The sequence below is a fragment of the Macaca nemestrina genome, chromosome 2 (assembly GCF_043159975.1).
Source record: "Macaca nemestrina isolate mMacNem1 chromosome 2, mMacNem.hap1, whole genome shotgun sequence".
Lineage (NCBI taxonomy): Eukaryota > Metazoa > Chordata > Mammalia > Primates > Cercopithecidae > Macaca > Macaca nemestrina.
Window position 1 is genome coordinate 148,989,704 of NC_092126.1, and position 17,219 is coordinate 149,006,922.

At 47.4% G+C, this 17,219-nt stretch overlaps 1 protein-coding gene and 2 non-coding genes across 6 annotated transcripts; all 3 read left to right on the forward strand.

Annotated features, from left to right (window-relative positions):
- Positions 1-166: 166 nt before the first annotated feature.
- On the forward strand, positions 167-269 carry LOC112425938 (small nucleolar RNA U13). The gene has a single exon (XR_003017145.1). It is a non-coding gene; the product is annotated as a small nucleolar RNA U13 (small nucleolar RNA).
- Positions 270-8,330: 8,061 nt separating this feature from the next.
- Positions 8,331-8,432, forward strand: LOC112425939 (small nucleolar RNA U13). Its single transcript, XR_003017146.2, has one exon. It is a non-coding gene; the product is annotated as a small nucleolar RNA U13 (small nucleolar RNA).
- A 20-nt stretch (positions 8,433-8,452) lies between these two features.
- On the forward strand, positions 8,453-15,563 carry LOC105477690 (von Hippel-Lindau tumor suppressor). Of its 4 annotated transcripts, XM_071092209.1 has the most exons (5): positions 8,453-9,392; positions 11,705-11,827; positions 12,223-12,296; positions 12,898-12,969; positions 15,302-15,434. In XM_071092209.1, exons 1-4 carry the CDS (start codon positions 9,053-9,055, stop codon positions 12,937-12,939), a joined length of 579 nt encoding a protein of 192 aa, XP_070948310.1. In that variant the 5' UTR covers positions 8,453-9,052; the 3' UTR covers positions 12,940-12,969; positions 15,302-15,434. The 4 variants fall into 4 exon arrangements, with proteins under 4 accessions (XP_070948310.1, XP_070948311.1, XP_011732631.2 ...); XM_071092210.1 differs by lacking the exon at positions 12,898-12,969 and having other exon boundaries at positions 8,504-9,392; positions 15,302-15,563; XM_011734328.3 differs by lacking the exons at positions 12,223-12,296; positions 12,898-12,969 and having other exon boundaries at positions 8,802-9,392; positions 15,302-15,563.
- The last annotated feature ends 1,656 nt before the right edge of the window (positions 15,564-17,219 follow it).

Sequence of the window (17,219 nt, forward strand, 5' to 3'; positions counted from 1 at the left end):
GCACATATATAGTCCCATCTACTCAGGAGGCTGAGGCAGGAAAATCACTTGAAACTGGGAGGCGGAGGTTGCAGTGAGCTGAGATCACACCACTGCACTCTAGCCTGGGTGACAGAGTGAGACTCTGTCTCAAAAGCAAAAAAGAATGGCAAACAAAATACAACAGATTTTTTAATGTTCATAAGCATGATGAGTGGGTTTTCATGTTCATGTGTGAGGTGTGCCTCCCTCAAACCTTGTTATGATGTCAACACATTGCCTATCTGATGAGAAGTAAAAAAAAAAAACAGTGAAAAGGCAGTTTTCAGAATGGGAGAAAACATTTGCAAATCATACATCCAATAAGGACTTCAATAGCAAGGAAACAATTTTAAAATGGGCAAAGGACCTAAGTAGACATTTCCCAACAGAAGACATTAAATGGCCAAAAGATAAGTGTTGGTGAGGATGTGGAGAAAATGGAACCCTCCCAGGCTCTTGGTGGGAATGTATATTAGTACAGCCATTATGGCAAACAGTACGGAGGTTCCTCAAAAAACTAAAAATGGAATTACCATATGATCCAGCAATCTCACTTCTGGGTATATGTATACAGGAAATGAAAATCAGTATTTTGGAGAGATATCTGCACTCCCATGTTCATTGCAGCACTATTCACAATAACCACATTATGGAATCAAGTGTCCATTGCCAGATGAATGGATAAAGAAAACGAGGGCCAGGTGCGGTGGCTCACGCCTGTAATCCCAGCACTTTGGGGGGCCAAGGTGGGCGGATCACCTGAGGTCAGGAATTTGAGACCAGCCTGGTCAACGTGGTGAAACCCCGTCTCTACTAAAAATACAAAATTAGCCAGGTGTGGTGGCGTGCACCTGTAATCCCAGCTCCTCTGGAGGCTGAGGCAGGAGAATCGCCTGAATCCAGGAGGCAGAGGTTGCAGTGAGCCAAGATCACACCACTGCACTCCTGCTTGGGCAACAAGAGTGAAACTCTGTCTCAAAAAAAAGAAAAAGAAAAAATGAATAAATGCATGTTCTCACTTATATGTGGAAATGCATGTTCTCACTTATATGTGGAATTTTTTTGTCTTTTTGAGACGGAGTCTCACTCTGTCACCAAGAGCGAAACTCCGTCTCAATAAGTAAATAAGTAAATAAATAAATAAATAAAAATTAAATAAGTTGAACTCACAAAAGCAGAGAGTAGAATGGTGGTTGCCAGAGTCAGGGGTTTCAGATGAAACAGGGAGATATTGGTCAAAGGGTATGAGGCACCCTTTTGGTTGGGAGGAGTATATTCTGGAGATCTGTTATACAGCATGATGACTATAGCTAATAATGTATATTTGAAAATTGCTAAGAGTGTAGTTTTTTGCTTTTTTTTTTTTTTTTTTTTTTTTAAGATAGGGTCTTGCTCTGTCACCAGGCTGGAGTGCAGTGGTGCGATCTTGACTCACTGCAACCTCCGCCTCCCGGGTGACAGAGCAGGAGCACTGTCATCTTGGACAAATACCACCACTTTAAGTTCCAACTCCCTTTCTAGCCTCATACATTTCAAGGAAATCACTTCTCTTCTAGCTATAAGCAGCCAGAAAGAGCAGACAGTAAAACACAGATAAGACAGCTCGGGCTCAGAGGGAGGTGGGGATAAAGTCTCTTGGGTGACTGCCAAACTTCACGCTCATACAATGTGCCCCAGTAAAACAGTGGGCCTTAATAAGCACATTCCTTTCCCTCAGGTGCACTAAGATAGGGAAGCTAAAAGCAGACTCGGGGGATATGCCCGCAGCTGCAGAAAGATGTACAGGAACAGACACAACTCTCCCTCCTAGATAAGCACAACAAAGAAACACAGAAGCAGTCCAAGTCTCTGATAAACTCTCCAACCCTGAATCCTGAAAAACTCTCAGTATGTAAGATTGTGCAGCTTCTGACCTAACTTGGTCAGAAGTCCCTCCCAGGTTTGAAATAAACCTGTTGACTATCAAGCCACCCTTCGTGTTTCTCTCCTTTTTGTTTAATTCTTACACTAGGTTCAAGCGATTCTCCTGCCTCAGCCCCCCAAGTAGCTGAGACTACAAGCACCCACCACCATGCCTGGCTAATTTTTGTATTTTTAGTAGAGATAGGGTTTCACCATGTTGGCCAGGCTGGTCTTGAACTCCTGACCTCAGATGATCTGCATGCCTTGGCCTCCCAAAGTGCTGGGATTACAGGCATGAGCTACTGTACCCAGCCAAGAGAATAGATCTTAAATATTCTCACCACAAAAAAACTGAGGTGATGGATATGTTTGCTTGATTTAAAAAAAATTTTTTTTAATTTTTAATTTTTTTACAAAATAGAGATAGGGTTACACTATGTTGCCCAAGCTGGTCTTGAACTCCAGGCTCAAGCCATCCTCCCACCTGGGTCTCCCAAAATGGTGGGATAACAGACGTGAGCCGCTGCACTTGGCCAGCTTGATTATTTTTTAATGGCAAACAAGCTCATGAAAAGATGTTCAACATTGTTAGTTACTAGAGAAGTACAAATTAAACCTCAATAATATACCACTATACATCTATTAGAATGGCTAAAAATTTTTATTTTAAAGAACAAAACCCCAGGCTGGGCGTGGTGGCTCATGCCTGTAATCCCAGCACTTTGGGAGGCCAAGGCGAGCGGATCACGAGGTCAGGAGATTGAGACCATCCTGGCTAACACAGTGAAACCCCATCTCTACTAAAAATACAAAAAATCAGCCAGGCGTGGTGGCGGGCGCCTGTAGTCCCAGCTACTTGGGAGGCTGAGGTAGGAGAATGGCATGAACCCGGGAGGCGGAGCTTGCAGTGAGCCGAGATCATGCCAATGCACTCCAGCCTAGGCAGCAGAGGGAGACTCTGTCTCAAAACAAAAGAACAAAACCTCAAATCTGATAATACCAACTGTAGACAAGAATGTGGAGCAACTGGAACAGTCATACATTGCTGGTGAGAATGCAAAATGATACAACCTCTCTGGGGAAACAGGTTAGCAATTTCTCATGAAGTTAAACATGTACTTCCCATTTGACCTAGCAATCTCCTAGGTGATTCTTACCCAAGAGAAACGAAACTTAAGTTTGCAAGAAACCTGTACACAAATGTATACAGCAGCTTTATAGTTGCTAAAAACTAGAAACAAACCAATATCTTACAGTTGGTAAGTAGATAGTGTGGAATACCCTTGGCAATAAAAATAAGTTGTTATATACTACAACTTGGATGAATCTCAAATGCATTATGCTAAGTGAAAAAAAGCCAAACTCAAAAGGCTACATACATATGATATGATTTGGTTGTGTAACGTTCTGGAAAGGCAAAACTATAGGGACAGAAGACAGACAGATCGGTGGTTGCAAGGGATTAAGAGTGGGAGCAGGGTTTGATCATGAAGGAGTTTTGGGGTGATGATATTCTGGTTTTTTTTTTTTTGAGACGGAGTCTCACTTTGTCACCCAGGCTGGAGTGCAGTGGCACGATCTCGATCTCGGCTCACTGCAAAAACTGGAAACAAAGGAAGTAAATATGACAACATGCTAATTACATATGAGATTATCAGGCCGGGCACGGTGGCTCAAGCCTGTAATCCCAGCACTTTGGGAGGCCGAGACGGGCGGATCACGAAGTCAGGAGATCGAGACCATCCTGGCTAACACGGTGAAACCCCGTCTCTACTAAAAAATACAAACAACTAGCCGGGCGAGGTGGCGGGCGCCTGTAGTCCCAGCTACTCGGGAGGCTGAGGCAGGAGAATGGCGTAAACCTGGGAGGCGGAGCTTGCAGTGAGCTGAGATCCGGCCACTGCACTCCAGCCTGGGTGACAGAGCAAGACTCCGTCTCAAAAAAAAAAAAAAAAAAAAGAGATTATCAGTATTTGCTTTATTATTGTACTTGTATTTTTTAATTAGTCGACATACAAACAAGGCAAAATATATCCCCCTTAGAGAAAATTTAGAAAAGACAGAGAAGGAGATAGAAAAAGTCACCAGTTGTCTTTTATTTATTTATTTATTTATTTATTTATTGAGACAGAGTCTCGCTCTGTCACCCAGGCTGCAGTGCAGTGGTGCCATCTCTGCTCACTGCAAGCTCCGCCTCCCAGATTCACGCCATTCTCCCGCCTCAGCCTCCTGAGTAGCTGGGACTACAGGCGTCCGCCACCATGCCCAGCTAATTTTGTTTTTGTATTTTTAGTAGAGACGGGGTTTCACCATGTTAGCCAGGATGGTCTTGATCTCCTGACGTCGTGATCCGCCCGCCTCGGCCTCCCAAAGTGCTGGGATTACAGGCGAGGGCCATCGCGCACGGCCCACCAGTTGCCTTTAGACATTGTATTTTTTATTATTTTCTACATGTCTTTTTGCACAATGAAAAGTGTACCGTAAGAACAATTTTGCCTGTGGTTTTACTTAGTATATTCTAAACTTGTTTCCTTTGCAATTTTTTTTTTTTTTTTGAGACACAGTCTTGCTCTGTTACCCAGGCTAAAGTGCAGTGTTGCGATCGCAGTGTCGCGATCACAGTTCACTGCAGGCTTGACCTTCCTAAGCTCAGGTGATCCTCCAGCGTCAGCCTCCTGAGCAGCTGGGACTATAGGTGCACCCATGCCTGGCTAATTTTTTGTATTTTTTGTAGAGACAGGATTTCATCATGTTGCCCAGGCTAGTGCTGAACTCCTTAGCTCAAGTGATCTGCCCACCTCAGCCTCCCAAAACGCTGGGATTACAGCATTTGTAATCCCCTTCCTCTTTTTTTTTTTTTTTTTTTTTTTGAGACGGAGTCTCGCTCTGTCGCCCAGGCTGCAGTGCAGTGGCCGGATCTCAGCTCACTGCAAACTCTGCCTCCCGGGTTTAAGCCATTCTCCTGCCTCAGCCTCCTGAGTAGCTGGGACTACAGGCACCCGCCACCTCGCCCGGCTAGTTTTTTTTTTTTGTATTTTTAGTAAAGACGGGGTTTCACTGTGTTAGCCAGGATGGTCTCGATCTCCTGACCTCGTGATCCACCCGTCTCGGCCTCCCAAAGTGCTGGGATTACAGGCTTGAGCCACCGCGCCCGGCCAATCCCCTTCCTCTTAAATGATCTTTGAAACATATTTGCAATCTCAAAGCCTGCATTTATCTAAACAACTGGTTTCATTTTAGGGATGTAGGCATTTCTGTAATATTAAACTGGTATATTTCACCTCGCTATCATGGCAGTACAACTGAGGGGATGTTTGCATGAATCTTGTGAATTATGATGGCTCTGAGCCATTGTAATTTGATTAACCGAAGTCTTACTTTGGGGTTTATTTTATTTTTATTATTTATTTTTTTTTTTTTTGAGATGGAGTCTCACTCTGTCGCCCATGCTGGAGTGTAGTGGTGCTATCTGGGATCACTGCAACCTCTGCCTCCTGGATTTAAGTGATTCTCCCACCTCAGCCTCCCAAGTAGCTGGGACTACAGGCACGGGCAACCATGCCGGGTAATTTTTTGTATTTTTAGTAGAGACGGGATTTCACCATGTCGGCCAGGCTGGTCGCGAACCCCTGACCTCAAGTGATCTCCTCACTTTGGCCTCCCAAAGTGCTGGGATCATAGGCGTGAGCCACCACGTCTAGCCTACTTTGGGATTTTTCTCTACAACATTTTCATGTTGTTAATGTAGCTGGGGGTCCAGCATCACTGCTGGTCACTTAATCCGGCTGGAGGCCACCAGGATACATCCTCTCTTTGTAGTAAGCTGTTAAGGAGAGCCCTAGGCAAAATTACTTAGGTTCATGGTGTCAGTGCTTTCGTGGAGATGTCCAACTCCTGAGGTTCACTCATACTGTCATTTTTTCCTAAGGCATCAGGTGATGAGCCTCTCTGACCCAGCATTCTGACTACACTACCCTTTTCACATTCTTTTCTTTCTTTTTTTTTTTTTTTGAGACAGGGTCTGGTTCTGTTGCCCAGGCTGGAGTACCCTGGCATGATCACAGCTCACTGCAGCCTCGACCTCCCGGGCTCAAGTGATCCTCCTGCTTCAGCCTCCTGAGTAGCTGGGACTACAGGTGCACGCCACCATTCCTGGCTAATTTTTTCATTTTTTATAGAGACAGGACCTCGCTATGTTGCCCAGGCTGGTTTCAAACTCCTGGACTCAAGTGATCTATCTCCCTTGGGTTCCCAAAGTCTTGTGATTACAGGCATACGGTGCCTGGCCTTCACATTCTTATATACCCTTCTTTTTTTTTTTTTTTTGAGACGGAGTCTCGCTTTGTCGCCCAGGCTGGAGTGCAGTGGCACCATCTTGGCTCACTGCAAGCTCTGCCTCCTGGGTTCACGCTATTCTCCTGCCTCAGCCTCCGAGTAGCTGGGACTACAGGCACACACCACCACACCCGGCTAATTTTTTGTATTTTTAGTAGAGACGGGGTTTCACCGGGTTAGCCAGGATGGTCTCGATCTCCTGACCTCGTGATCCGCCCGTCTCGGCCTCCCAAAGTGCTGGGATTACAGGCTTGAGCCACCGCGCCCGGCCTCTTATATACCCTTCTGTTTCCTTAGTTGTGAAATGGAGATAATGACATAGCCTTAATTCATGTGGGATGCTTAGCACAGTGCCTGGCACTTGATAGACTTTTTCTTTCTACTTGAAATTTATTTTTGAGCTGGGCATGGTGGCTCACACCTGTAATCCCAGCACTTTGGAAAACCAAGGCAGGCAGATTACCTGAGGTCAGGAGTTCGAGACCAGCCTGGCAAACATGGTGAAACCCTGTCTCTACTAAAAATACAAAAATTGGCCGGGCGCGGTGGCTCAAGCCTGTAATCCCAGCACTTTGGGAGGCCGAGGCGGGTGGATCACGAGGTCAGGAGATCGAGACTATCCTGGCTAACATGGTGAAACCCCGTCTCTACTAAAAATACAAAAAAACTAGCCGGGCGTGGTGGCGGGCGCCTGTAGTCTCAGCTACTTGGGAGGCTGAGGTGGGAGAATGGCGTGAACCCGGGAGGCGGAGCTTGCAGTGAGCCGAGATCACGCCACTGCACTCCAGCCTGGGAGACACAGCGAGACTCCGTCTCAAAAAAAAAAAAAAAAAAAAAAAATACAAAAATTACCTGGGTGTGGTGGCACACACCTGTTATCCCAGCTACTCCAGAGGCTGAGGCATGAGAATCGCTTGAACTCGGTAGACAGAGGTTGCAGTGAGCTGAGATTGAGCCACTGCACTCCAGCCTGGGTGATAAAGAGAGACTGTCTTTAAAAAATACATTTTTACCTAATATAAAACTCTCTGGATCCTTCTTTTTCTGAGCTGCATCTCCACTTGAGTCCATCCCACATCATTGAACATTTAATTACACAGAATTGTGTACCATCTTCCTTGACCCCCAGATCTTTAGCCTTCTATAGTACCCTGTGTCTCTTTTTTTTTTTGAGACAGAGTCTGGCTCTGTCGCCCGGGCTGGAGTGCAGTAGCCGGATCTCAGCTCACTGCAAGCTCCGCCCCCCGGGTTTACGCCATTCTCCTGCCTCAGCCTCCCGAGTAGCTGGGACTACAGGCGCCCGCCGCCTCGCCCGGCTAGTTTTTTGTATTTTTTAGTAGAGACGGGGTTTCACCGTGTTCGCCAGGATGGTCTCGATCTCCTGACCTCGTGATCCGCCCGTTTCGGCCTCCCAAAGTGCTGGGATTACAGGCTTGAGCCACCGCGCCCGGCCCCTGTGTCTCTTTTTGTTGTACGAGTCACAGTTGCAATTTTTTTTTTTTTTTTTTGAGACAGAGTCTCATTCTGTCACCCAGGCTGGAGCACTCACTGCAACCTCCGCCTCCTGGGTTCAAGCAGTTCTCCTGCCTCGGCCTCCTAAGTAGCTGGGATTACATGCCCGCAACATCACGCCAGGCTAAGTTTTGTATTTTTAGTAGAGATGGGGTTTCACCATGTTGGTCAGGCTGGTCTCGAACTCCTGACCTCCTGATCAGCCCTCTTTGGCCTCCCAAAGTGCTGGGATTACAGGTGTGAGCCACTGCACCCGGCCATAGTTGCAATTTTATCTGTGTGATTGATTGCCGTATGACCCTTTTATTGAAGTACAGTGAAAGCAGGAAACATGACTGATTTTTACAATATTTTCAACACTTAACCACCATAGGTGGTACATAGTAAGGCCTTAATAAACATTTGTAAAATGAACAAAGGTCATGAGTGTTTATGTTTGTAGTTTTAATTGCCCTAAATATCTGATTTGCCAATTTCCACCAGAGTGCTCTGCGCATAGTAGGTCTAATTATTTTTCCCTCTTTACTAATCACCCATGCCTTGTAAGAATTCAGTTAGCTGACTTTTTGTAGTTTATAAGCCTGATGACTGGGTGTTCCTGTGTGTGTGAGATGTGCCACCGTCGAACCTTGTTACTACGGCGGCACATCGCGCGTCTGACATGAAGAAAAAAAAAATTCAGTTAGTCGGCCAGGAACAGTGGCTAAGGCCTGTAATCCCTGCACTTTGAGAGGCCAAGGCAGGAGGATCACTTGAACCCAGGAGTTCGAGACCAGCCTAGGCAACATAGCGATACTCCGTCTCAAACAACAAATAAAAATAATTTGTCGGGCATGGTGGTGCGCGCCTGTAGTACCAAATGCTCGGGAGGCTGAGGCGAGGGGATCGCTTGAGTCACGGAGGTCAAGGCTGCAGTGGGCCAAGCTCGCGCCACTGCACTCCAGCCTGGGCGACAGAGTGAGACCCTGTCTCAAAACAAAACAAAAAACCTTAGAGGATTAAAAAAAAAATTTATAGCGGAAATATAGTAACGAGTTGCCCTAGGCTCGTCTTCGTTCAGCCTTCGCCTCCGCTCAGCCGCCGCCTCCGTTAGAACGGCCGCTGGTGCTGGGGGATCCTTTTGCGCACGCGCACAGCCTCTGGCCGGCTATGTCCTCGAGCGGGTTCCATCCACTACCCAGCGCGCGCGAAGGCTACGCAGGTCGACTCGGGAGCGCGCACGCAACTCCGCCTCGCGTCCGGCCCGCGAATCCCGCGGCGTCCAGTCCGGGCCGCGGAGGGAATGCCCCGGAGGGCGGAGAACTGGGACGAGGCCGAGGAAGGCGCGGAGGAGGCAGGCGCCGAAGAGTACGGCCCTGAAGAGGACGGCCGGGAGGAGTCGGGCGCCGAGGAGTCCGGCCCGGAAGAGTCCGGTCCGGAGGAACTGGGCGCCGAGGAGGAGATGGAGGCAGGGCGGCCGCTGCCCGTGCTGCGCTCGGTGAACTCGCGCGAGCCCTCCCAGGTCATCTTCTGCAACCGCAGCCCGCGCGTCGTGCTGCCCCTATGGCTCAACTTCGACGGCGAGCCGCAGCCCTACCCAACGCTGCCGCCTGGCACGGGCCGCCGCATCCACAGCTACCGAGGTACGGGCCCGGCGCTTAGGCCTGACCCAGCAGGGACGATAGAACGGTCTGCTGAAGCCCCTCAACCGCTCCGGGGTCCATTTTGCAGACGGGGAACTGAGGCCCCTTGAGGCGGGACATATCCAGGGTGACGCTGCTCGCAAGCGTCAGAGCATTCTCTTTTTTTCCCCCCGAGACAGAGTCTCACTCTGTCACCCAGGCTGGAGTGCAGTGGCGCGATCTCGACTCACTGCAGCCTCCGCCTTCCGGGTTCAAGCGATTCTCCTGCCTCAGCCTCCTGAGTTGCTGGGATTACAGGCGCGCGCCACCGCGCCCGGCTGATTTTTGTATTTTTAGTAGAGATGGGATTTCACCATGTTGATCAGGCTAGTCTCGAACTACTGACTTCGTGATCCGCCCGCCTCGGCCTTCCAAAGTGCTGGGATTATGGGCGTGAGCCGCCGCGCCCGGCCCAGAGCATTCTTTATAAGGCTGAATAGTTTGCATTTGAAGGTGGCTCCTCTCACCCCCCGCCCCACGTGTATTTTCCCCTAAAAGAAAAGCTCGGCCGGGCGCGGTGGCTCAAGCCTGTAATCCCAGCACTTTGGGAGGCCGAGACGGGCGGATCACGAGGTCAGGAGATCGAGACCATCCTGGCTAACACGGCGAAACCACGTCTCTACTAAATACAAAAAACTAGCCAGGCGAGGTGGCGGGCGCTTGTAGTCCCAGCTACTCTGGAGGCTGAGGCAGGAGAATGGCGTGAACCCGGGAGGCGCAGCTTGCATTGAGCTGACATCCGGCCTGGGCGACACAGCGAGACTCCGACTCACACACAAAAAAAGAAAAGCTTCATCTTTAACATCCCATCTGTTCAGTCCTGATGACTCCAGTGGGCCAGTTCTGCGCAGTCTCTGCCCTCATGGAGAACATATTCCTCCTGGGGAGACAGACAGATGCATTAACTGACAGGAATAAGCCAGGGTCATGTTGACGCCGGAAGAGCCGACCGTGTGTGACGTGGGAGCTTGACCTACCTGCCTGCTCGGAGTTGGAGGGGTTGCGGTTGTGTGGTTTCAGTTAAGGAGCGCTTCCCAGAGAAGGAAGGGAGCAGGATGGAGTAGGAGCTAGCCAATCCTAGGTAAGAGGTTCTAGACATGCGTGCGTTGAGACCTGGAGTCTTGAGAGAGGAAGCTCTAAAGGTGATTTTACCCCCTAGGAATGTGGAGGCATTGATATTTTTTTTTTTTTTTTTTTTTTTTTGAGATGGGAGTCTTGTCCTCCAAGCTGGAGTGCAGTGGCCCAAGCTAGAATGCAGTGACGCAAGCTAGAATGCAGTGGCGCAATTGCGGCTTATTGCAACATCCGCCACCTGGGGTCAAGTGGTTCTCTTGCCTCAACCTTCCGAGGATTGGGGATTAGAGGCGTGCGCCACCACGCCTGGCTAATTTTTTTTTAGTAGAGATGGGGGTTTCGTCATTTTGGCCAGGCTGGTCTCGAACTTCTGACCTCAGATGATCCACCGGCCTTGGCCTCCCAAAGTGCTGAGATTACATGTGTGAGCCACTGCGCCCAGCCCTTTGAAAGTTTTTCTATATATATATATATATTTGAGGTGGAGTCTGGATCTGTCACCAGACTGGAGTGCTGTTGTGCAATCTTGGCTCACTGCAACCTCCCGATGCAACCTCCGGATGCAACCTTCCGACTCCCTGGTTCGAGCGGTTCTCCTGCCTCAGCCTCCCGAGTAGCTGGGATTACAGGAGCTTCAAGTATGTGCTCTTTGCTTACCGTCTTATACCTTGAGCATGTCACTTGCCCTCTCAGACCTGTTTTCTCATCTATAAATGGATCTGTTGTGAGGACTGACTGAGATAATGTTACTAGAAGGGCTTTGTATGATATTTAAGCAGAGTGAGAGGCAAGCTTTTTAGCTTTTTGTGTAGGTCAGGGGAAATGGAGAAAATAGGTGCCCTGACTTCAACCAGTGTGGCTCTTTTTTTTTTTTTTTGGGATGGAGTCTTGCTCTGTTGCCCAGGCTGGAGGGCAGTGGCATGATCTCAGCTCATTGCAAGCTCCACCTCCCTGGTTCACACCATTCTCCTGCCTCAGCCTCCTGAGTAACTGGGGCTACAGGCACTCGCTACCACACCCGGCTAATTTTTTTGTATTTTTAATAGAGACGAGGTTTCACCGCGTTAGCCAGGACGGTCTCGATCTCCTGACCTCGTGATCCGCCCACCTCGGCCTCCCAAAGTGCTGGGATTACAGGTGTGAGCCACCGCGCCCAGCCACCAGTGTGGCTCTTTAACAACCTTTGCTTGTCCTGATAGGTCACCTTTGGCTCTTCAGAGATGCAGGGACACACGATGGGCTTCTGGTTAACCAAACTGAATTATTTGTGCCATCTCTCAATGTTGACGGACAGCCTATTTTTGCCAATATCACACTGCCAGGTACTGATGTTCAGTTTTACTTTTTAAAAAGATAAGGTTGTTTGTTGTGGATAGGCCACTTGAAAAATTAAGCCCAGTCCTTAATTTTTGCCTGATGTCAGGCAAGGTATCCAATCTTTTTGTATCCTATTCTCTACCATAAATAAAATGGAACTGATGTATTTGTATGTTTTGTGTTAAAGATGTTATGGTGTCTCAAAAGCACTTTGGGCTCTTAAGAGACAAGCAAAATTAAAGTATCACATCATAGATTAGTTTTGTAGAATTGTAAAATTATGAATGCCTTTTGTTTCCCTGGCCGAATTGTGCCCTGGAGCTCCAGGAGAACAATGTGTAGAGCATGAGATATTTTGGCTTATTTCTTGTTGACTTCTAATTTTTTTTATTTTTTTCAGATGGAATCTCGTTGTGTTGGCCAGGGTGGAGTACAGTGGCGCAGTCTTGGCTCACTGCAACCTCTGCCTACTGGGTTAGCGATTCTCCTGTCTCAACCTCCTGAGTAGCTGGGACTATGGCGTGTGCCACCCACCCCGCTAATTTTTTGTATTTTTAGTAGAGACAGGGTTTCACCATGTTAGCAGGATGGTCTCCATCTCCTGACCTCATGATCTGCCTGCCTCAGCCTCCCAAAGTGCTGGGATTTACAGGTGTCAGCTGCAGCACCCGGCCTATGTATTTTTATTTTTATTTTTATTTATTTATTTATTTGAGACAGAGGAGTCTCCCTCTGTCGCCCACGCTGGAGAGGTGTGGCATGATGTTGGCTCACTGCAAGCTCCGCTTCCTGGGTTCATGCCATTCTCCTCCCCCAGCCTCCCCAGTAGCTGGGACTACAGGCGGCCACCCCCGTGCCTGGCTAATTTTTTTTGTATTTTTTAGTAGAGATGGGGTTTCACCGTGTTAGCCAGGATGGTCTCATTCTCCTGACCTCGTGATCCACCCGCCTTGGCTTCCCAAAGTGTTGGGATTACAGGCGTGAGCCACTGCGCCTGGCCTATGTATTTTTAATTTAACACAATCAAGCTCACAGTGCCAATCAGAGGTATATTTATTTTTGTTTTTATTTTTAGAGAGTCTCACAGTGCCATCCAGGCTGGAGTGCAGTGGTGTGATTTCAGCTCACTGCAGCCTCTGCATCCCAGGTACAAGTGATTCTCTTGCCTCAGCCTCCTGGGTAGCTGGGGTTATAGGCGCCTGCCACCACACCTGGCTAATTTTTGTATTTTTAGTAGAGACGTGGTTTCACCATGTTGGCCAGGCTGATCTTGAACTCCTGACCTCAGGTGATCCGCCCACCTCAGCCTCCCAAAGTGCTGGAATTATAGGCATGAGCCACCGCGTCTGGCCTGTTTTTTTTTTTTTTTTTTTTTTATCATTGAAGATTGGTATAATACTTCACTATTTGTTTGAAGCTCAAATGATTTTATCAGGGTAAACCCTAATAAACTGATGTTCCTGTGGGTAAAAAAACTCACTAAAGACCAGCGATGCATGGTGACTCATGCCTATAATCATGCCTGTAATTCCAGCACTTAGGGAGGCTGTGGCGGGAGGGTCGCTTGAGGTCAGGAGTTCTTGACCAGCCTGGACAACAAAGTGAGACCCCAGCTCTACAAAAAAAAATTTTTTTTTTTTTTTGAGACGGAGTCTAGCTCTGCCACCCAGGCTGGAGTGCAGTGGCCGGATCTCAGCTCACTGCAAGCTCTGCCTCCCGGGTTCACGCCATTCTCCTGCCTCAGCCTCCCGAGTAGCTGGGACTACAGGCGCCCGCCACCTCGCCTGGCTAGTTTTTTGTATTTTTTAGTAGAGACAGGGTTTCACCGTGTCAGCCAGGATGGTCTCGATTTCCTGACCTCGTGATCCGCCCGTCTCGGCCTCCCAAAGTGCTGGGATTACAAGCTTGAGCCACCGCGCCCGGCCTAAAAAAAATTTTTTTTAATTACCTGGCTGTCTTAGCATGTGCCTGTAATCGCAGCGATTTGGGAGGCTGAGGTGGGAGGATCCCTTGAGCCCAGGAGTTCGAGGCTGCAGTGAGCCATGATCACACCACTGCACTCCAGCCCAGGTGACAGAGTGAGACCCTGTCTCAAAAAAGAAAACAAACAAACAAACAAAAACAACCCACAAAGCCCCCCAAATACATGGGTTTCATAGGATTCAAACTAATACGTGTGCATAGATTCTGTTTAAGGAAGTAGATATATAAAAATGAGCATTGCTGAGTTAAATTTGGTAAATTTGCCTTATAGAATACCCTTAAGGAGTACGTTTCCAGTGAGTGTAAAATAGGAATTGGGATACCCAATTCAGTTGTACTAGATTTTCGAAGTACACATTGTTTTGGTTATGTGTTTTGTGACTACCACCCCAAAAACCACCTTTTTTTTTTTTTTTTTTGGGAGACAGAGTCTCACTGTGTCACCCAGGCTGGAGTGCAGTGGTGTGTGATCTTGGCTCACTGCAACCTCTGCCTCTTGGGTTCAAGCGATTCTCCTGCTTCAGCAGCTGGGACTACAGGTGTGCACCACCAAGCCTGGCTAATTGTTTGCATTTTAGTGGAGACTGGGGTTTCGCCATGTTGACCAGGCTGATCTTGAACTCCTGAGCTCAGGCAACCTGCCTGTCTCAGCCTCCTAAAGTGCTAGGATTACAGGTGTGAGCCACCGCACCTGGCCCACCATTTTATTTTGTTCATAATTCTGTAGTCCAGGCTGGGCTCAGCTAGGCGGTTACTCTGCTGGTGTTAGTCGTTGGTATGGCTGTCTTTTGCTGGCAGCTGGGGGCTGGACCTGTCCCTCTTTTTTTTTTTTTTCATTTTTCTTTTTTTTCGAGATGGGTTCTCACTCTGTCACCCAGGTTGGAGTGCAGTGGCATGATCTCAGCTCACTGCAACCTCTGCCTCCGGGGCTCAAATGATCCTCCTCCCACCTCAGCCTCCCCAGTCGCTGGGACCACAGGCACGTGCCACCATGCCTGGCTAATTTTTTGTATATTTTATAGGGACGGGGTTTTGCCATGTTGCCCAGGCTGGTCTCGAACTCCTGAGCTCAGGCAATCTACTCACGTCAGCCTCCCAAAGTGCTGGGATCACAGGCATGAACCACCATGCCTGGCCAGGGCCTGTTCCTCTTTATGTGGTCTCTCTAGCACAGTGGCTCAGGGCTTTCAAAAGAATAAAAGCAAAAGTCGACAGGCCTTTTTAAGGCTTCGACCCAGAATTGCAGTGTTGCTTCATCCACATTCAGTTAGTTAAAGCAGTCACAAGCCCAGCCCATTTCAAGGTGAAATTACTACCAGGAGGTGTCCATAGGGGGCCATCAGTATAACACACTGCCACATACATGCACTCACTTTTTTTCTTTAACCTAAAGTGAGATCCATCAGTAGTAAAGGTAGCTGTTGGCAAAGCCTCTTGCTCATTCCTTGTACTGAGACCCTAGTCTGCCACTGAGGATTTGGTTTTTGCCCTTCCAGTGTATACTCTGAAAGAACGATGCCTCCAGGTTGTCCGGAGCCTAGTCAAGCCTGAGAATTACAGGAGACTGGACATTGTCAGGTCACTGTACGAAGATCTGGAAGACCACCCAAATGTGCAGAAAGACCTGGAGCGGCTGACGCAGGAGCACATTGCAAATCAACGGATGGGAGATTGAAGATTTCTGTTGAAACGTATACTCTTTCATCTCAGCTTTTGATGGTACTGATGAGTCGATCTACATACAGGACTGCTTCCTTACTCAGTTTCAAAGTGTCTCATTCTCAGAGTAAAATAGGCACCATTGCTTAAAAGAAGGTTAACTGACTTAACTAGGCATTGTGATGTTTAGGGGCAAACATCACAAAATGTAATTTAATGCCTGCCTATTACAGAAGTATTTATCAGGAGAAGGTGGTGGCATTTTTGCCTCCTATTAAGTCAGGACAGCTTGTGTGTAAGGAGGTTTGTATAAGTAATTCAGTGGGAATTGCAGCATATCGTTTAATTTTAAGAAGGCAGTGGCATCTGCTTTTAATGGATGTATAATACATCCATTCTACATCCATAATGGTTGGTGACTTGTCTGCCTCCTGTTTTGGGAAGACTGAGGCATCCTTGAGGCAGGGACAAGTCTTCGTCTTCTTTGAGACCCCAGTGCCTACACATCATGAGCCTTCAGTCAGGGTTTGTCAGAGGAACAAACCAGGGGACGCTTTGTTAGAAAGTGCTTAGAGGTTCTGCCTCTATTTTTGTTGGGGGGTGGGAGAGGGGACCTTAAAATGTATACAGTGAACAAATGTCTTAAAGGGAATCATTTTTATAGGAAGCACTTTTTAAATTTTCTAAGTTGTGCACTTTTCTTGGTCCACTCTTGTTGAAGTGCTGTTTTATTACTATTTCTAAACTAGAATTGGCTTTCTATAGTTGTGATAATAGCATTTTTGTAACTTGACAGCTGCACAGAAAATAGGAGAAAATCTGCATGTTTGATTTTAGTATTAATGGGCAAATAAGTTTTTGCTAAATGTGAGTATGTCTGTTCTTTTTTGTAAATATGGGACATTCCTGATTGATTTGGGTGTTTTGTTTTGTTTTTTTGAGACGGAGTCTCGCTCTTGTCACCTGAGCTGGAGTGCAGTGGCGCCATCTCGGCTCACTGCAACCTCTGTTTCCTGGGTTCATGCGATTCTCCTGCCTTAGCCTCCTGAGTAGCTAGGATTATAGGCGCCCGCCACCACGCCTGGCTAATTTTTGTACTTTTAGTGGAGACAGGGTTTCCCCATGTTGGCCAGGCTGGTTTCAAACTCCTGACCTCAGGTGATCCGCCCACCTCAGCCTCCCAAAATGCTGGGATTACAGGCGTGTGAGCCACCGTGCCTGGCTGATTCGGCATTTTTCATCAGGCAGGACCAGGTGGCACTTCCACCTCTAACCTCTGGTCCTACCAGTGGATTCATGGAGTAGCCTGGAATGTTTCATAGTTTTCTAAATATACAAACTCTTATAGGCTAGACTTAAATTCATTAACTCAAATTCAATACTTCTATCACACTCAGTTTTTTGTAACTAATAGCTTTTTTTTTTTTTTTTAATTTTTATTCTATTCCTCCCCTAATAGCTTTTAAAAAAATATCCCCAGTAGAGAAACATTTGGAAAAGACAGAAAACTAAAGAGGAAGAAAAAAGATCCCTATTAGATACACTTCTTAAACACAGCCACATTAACAGTTTGAACTGTTTCCTTTCAGCCTTTTTAGGGCATATATTGGTTGATTTTCACATAGTTGAGATTGTACTGTTTATACAGTTGTATACCCTACTTTTTCATTTAACTTTGTAACTTAACTATTTCTCTATGTTATTATAAGCTTTTCACAAACATTAGTGTAGTCTTCCTTTTATAATTAATGTTTG

Excerpts from the sequence above, each read along its gene's own strand:
- LOC105477690 (XM_011734328.3), top strand. The coding sequence starts at position 9,053 with ATGCCCCGGAGGGCGGAGAACTGGGACGAGGCCGAGGAAGGCGCGGAG. Across the intron at positions 9,393-11,704 it reads CCGCATCCACAGCTACCGAG|GTCACCTTTGGCTCTTCAGA; the intron begins GTACGGGCCCGG and ends TTGTCCTGATAG. Across the intron at positions 11,828-15,301 it reads TGCCAATATCACACTGCCAG|TGTATACTCTGAAAGAACGA; the intron begins GTACTGATGTTC and ends TTGCCCTTCCAG.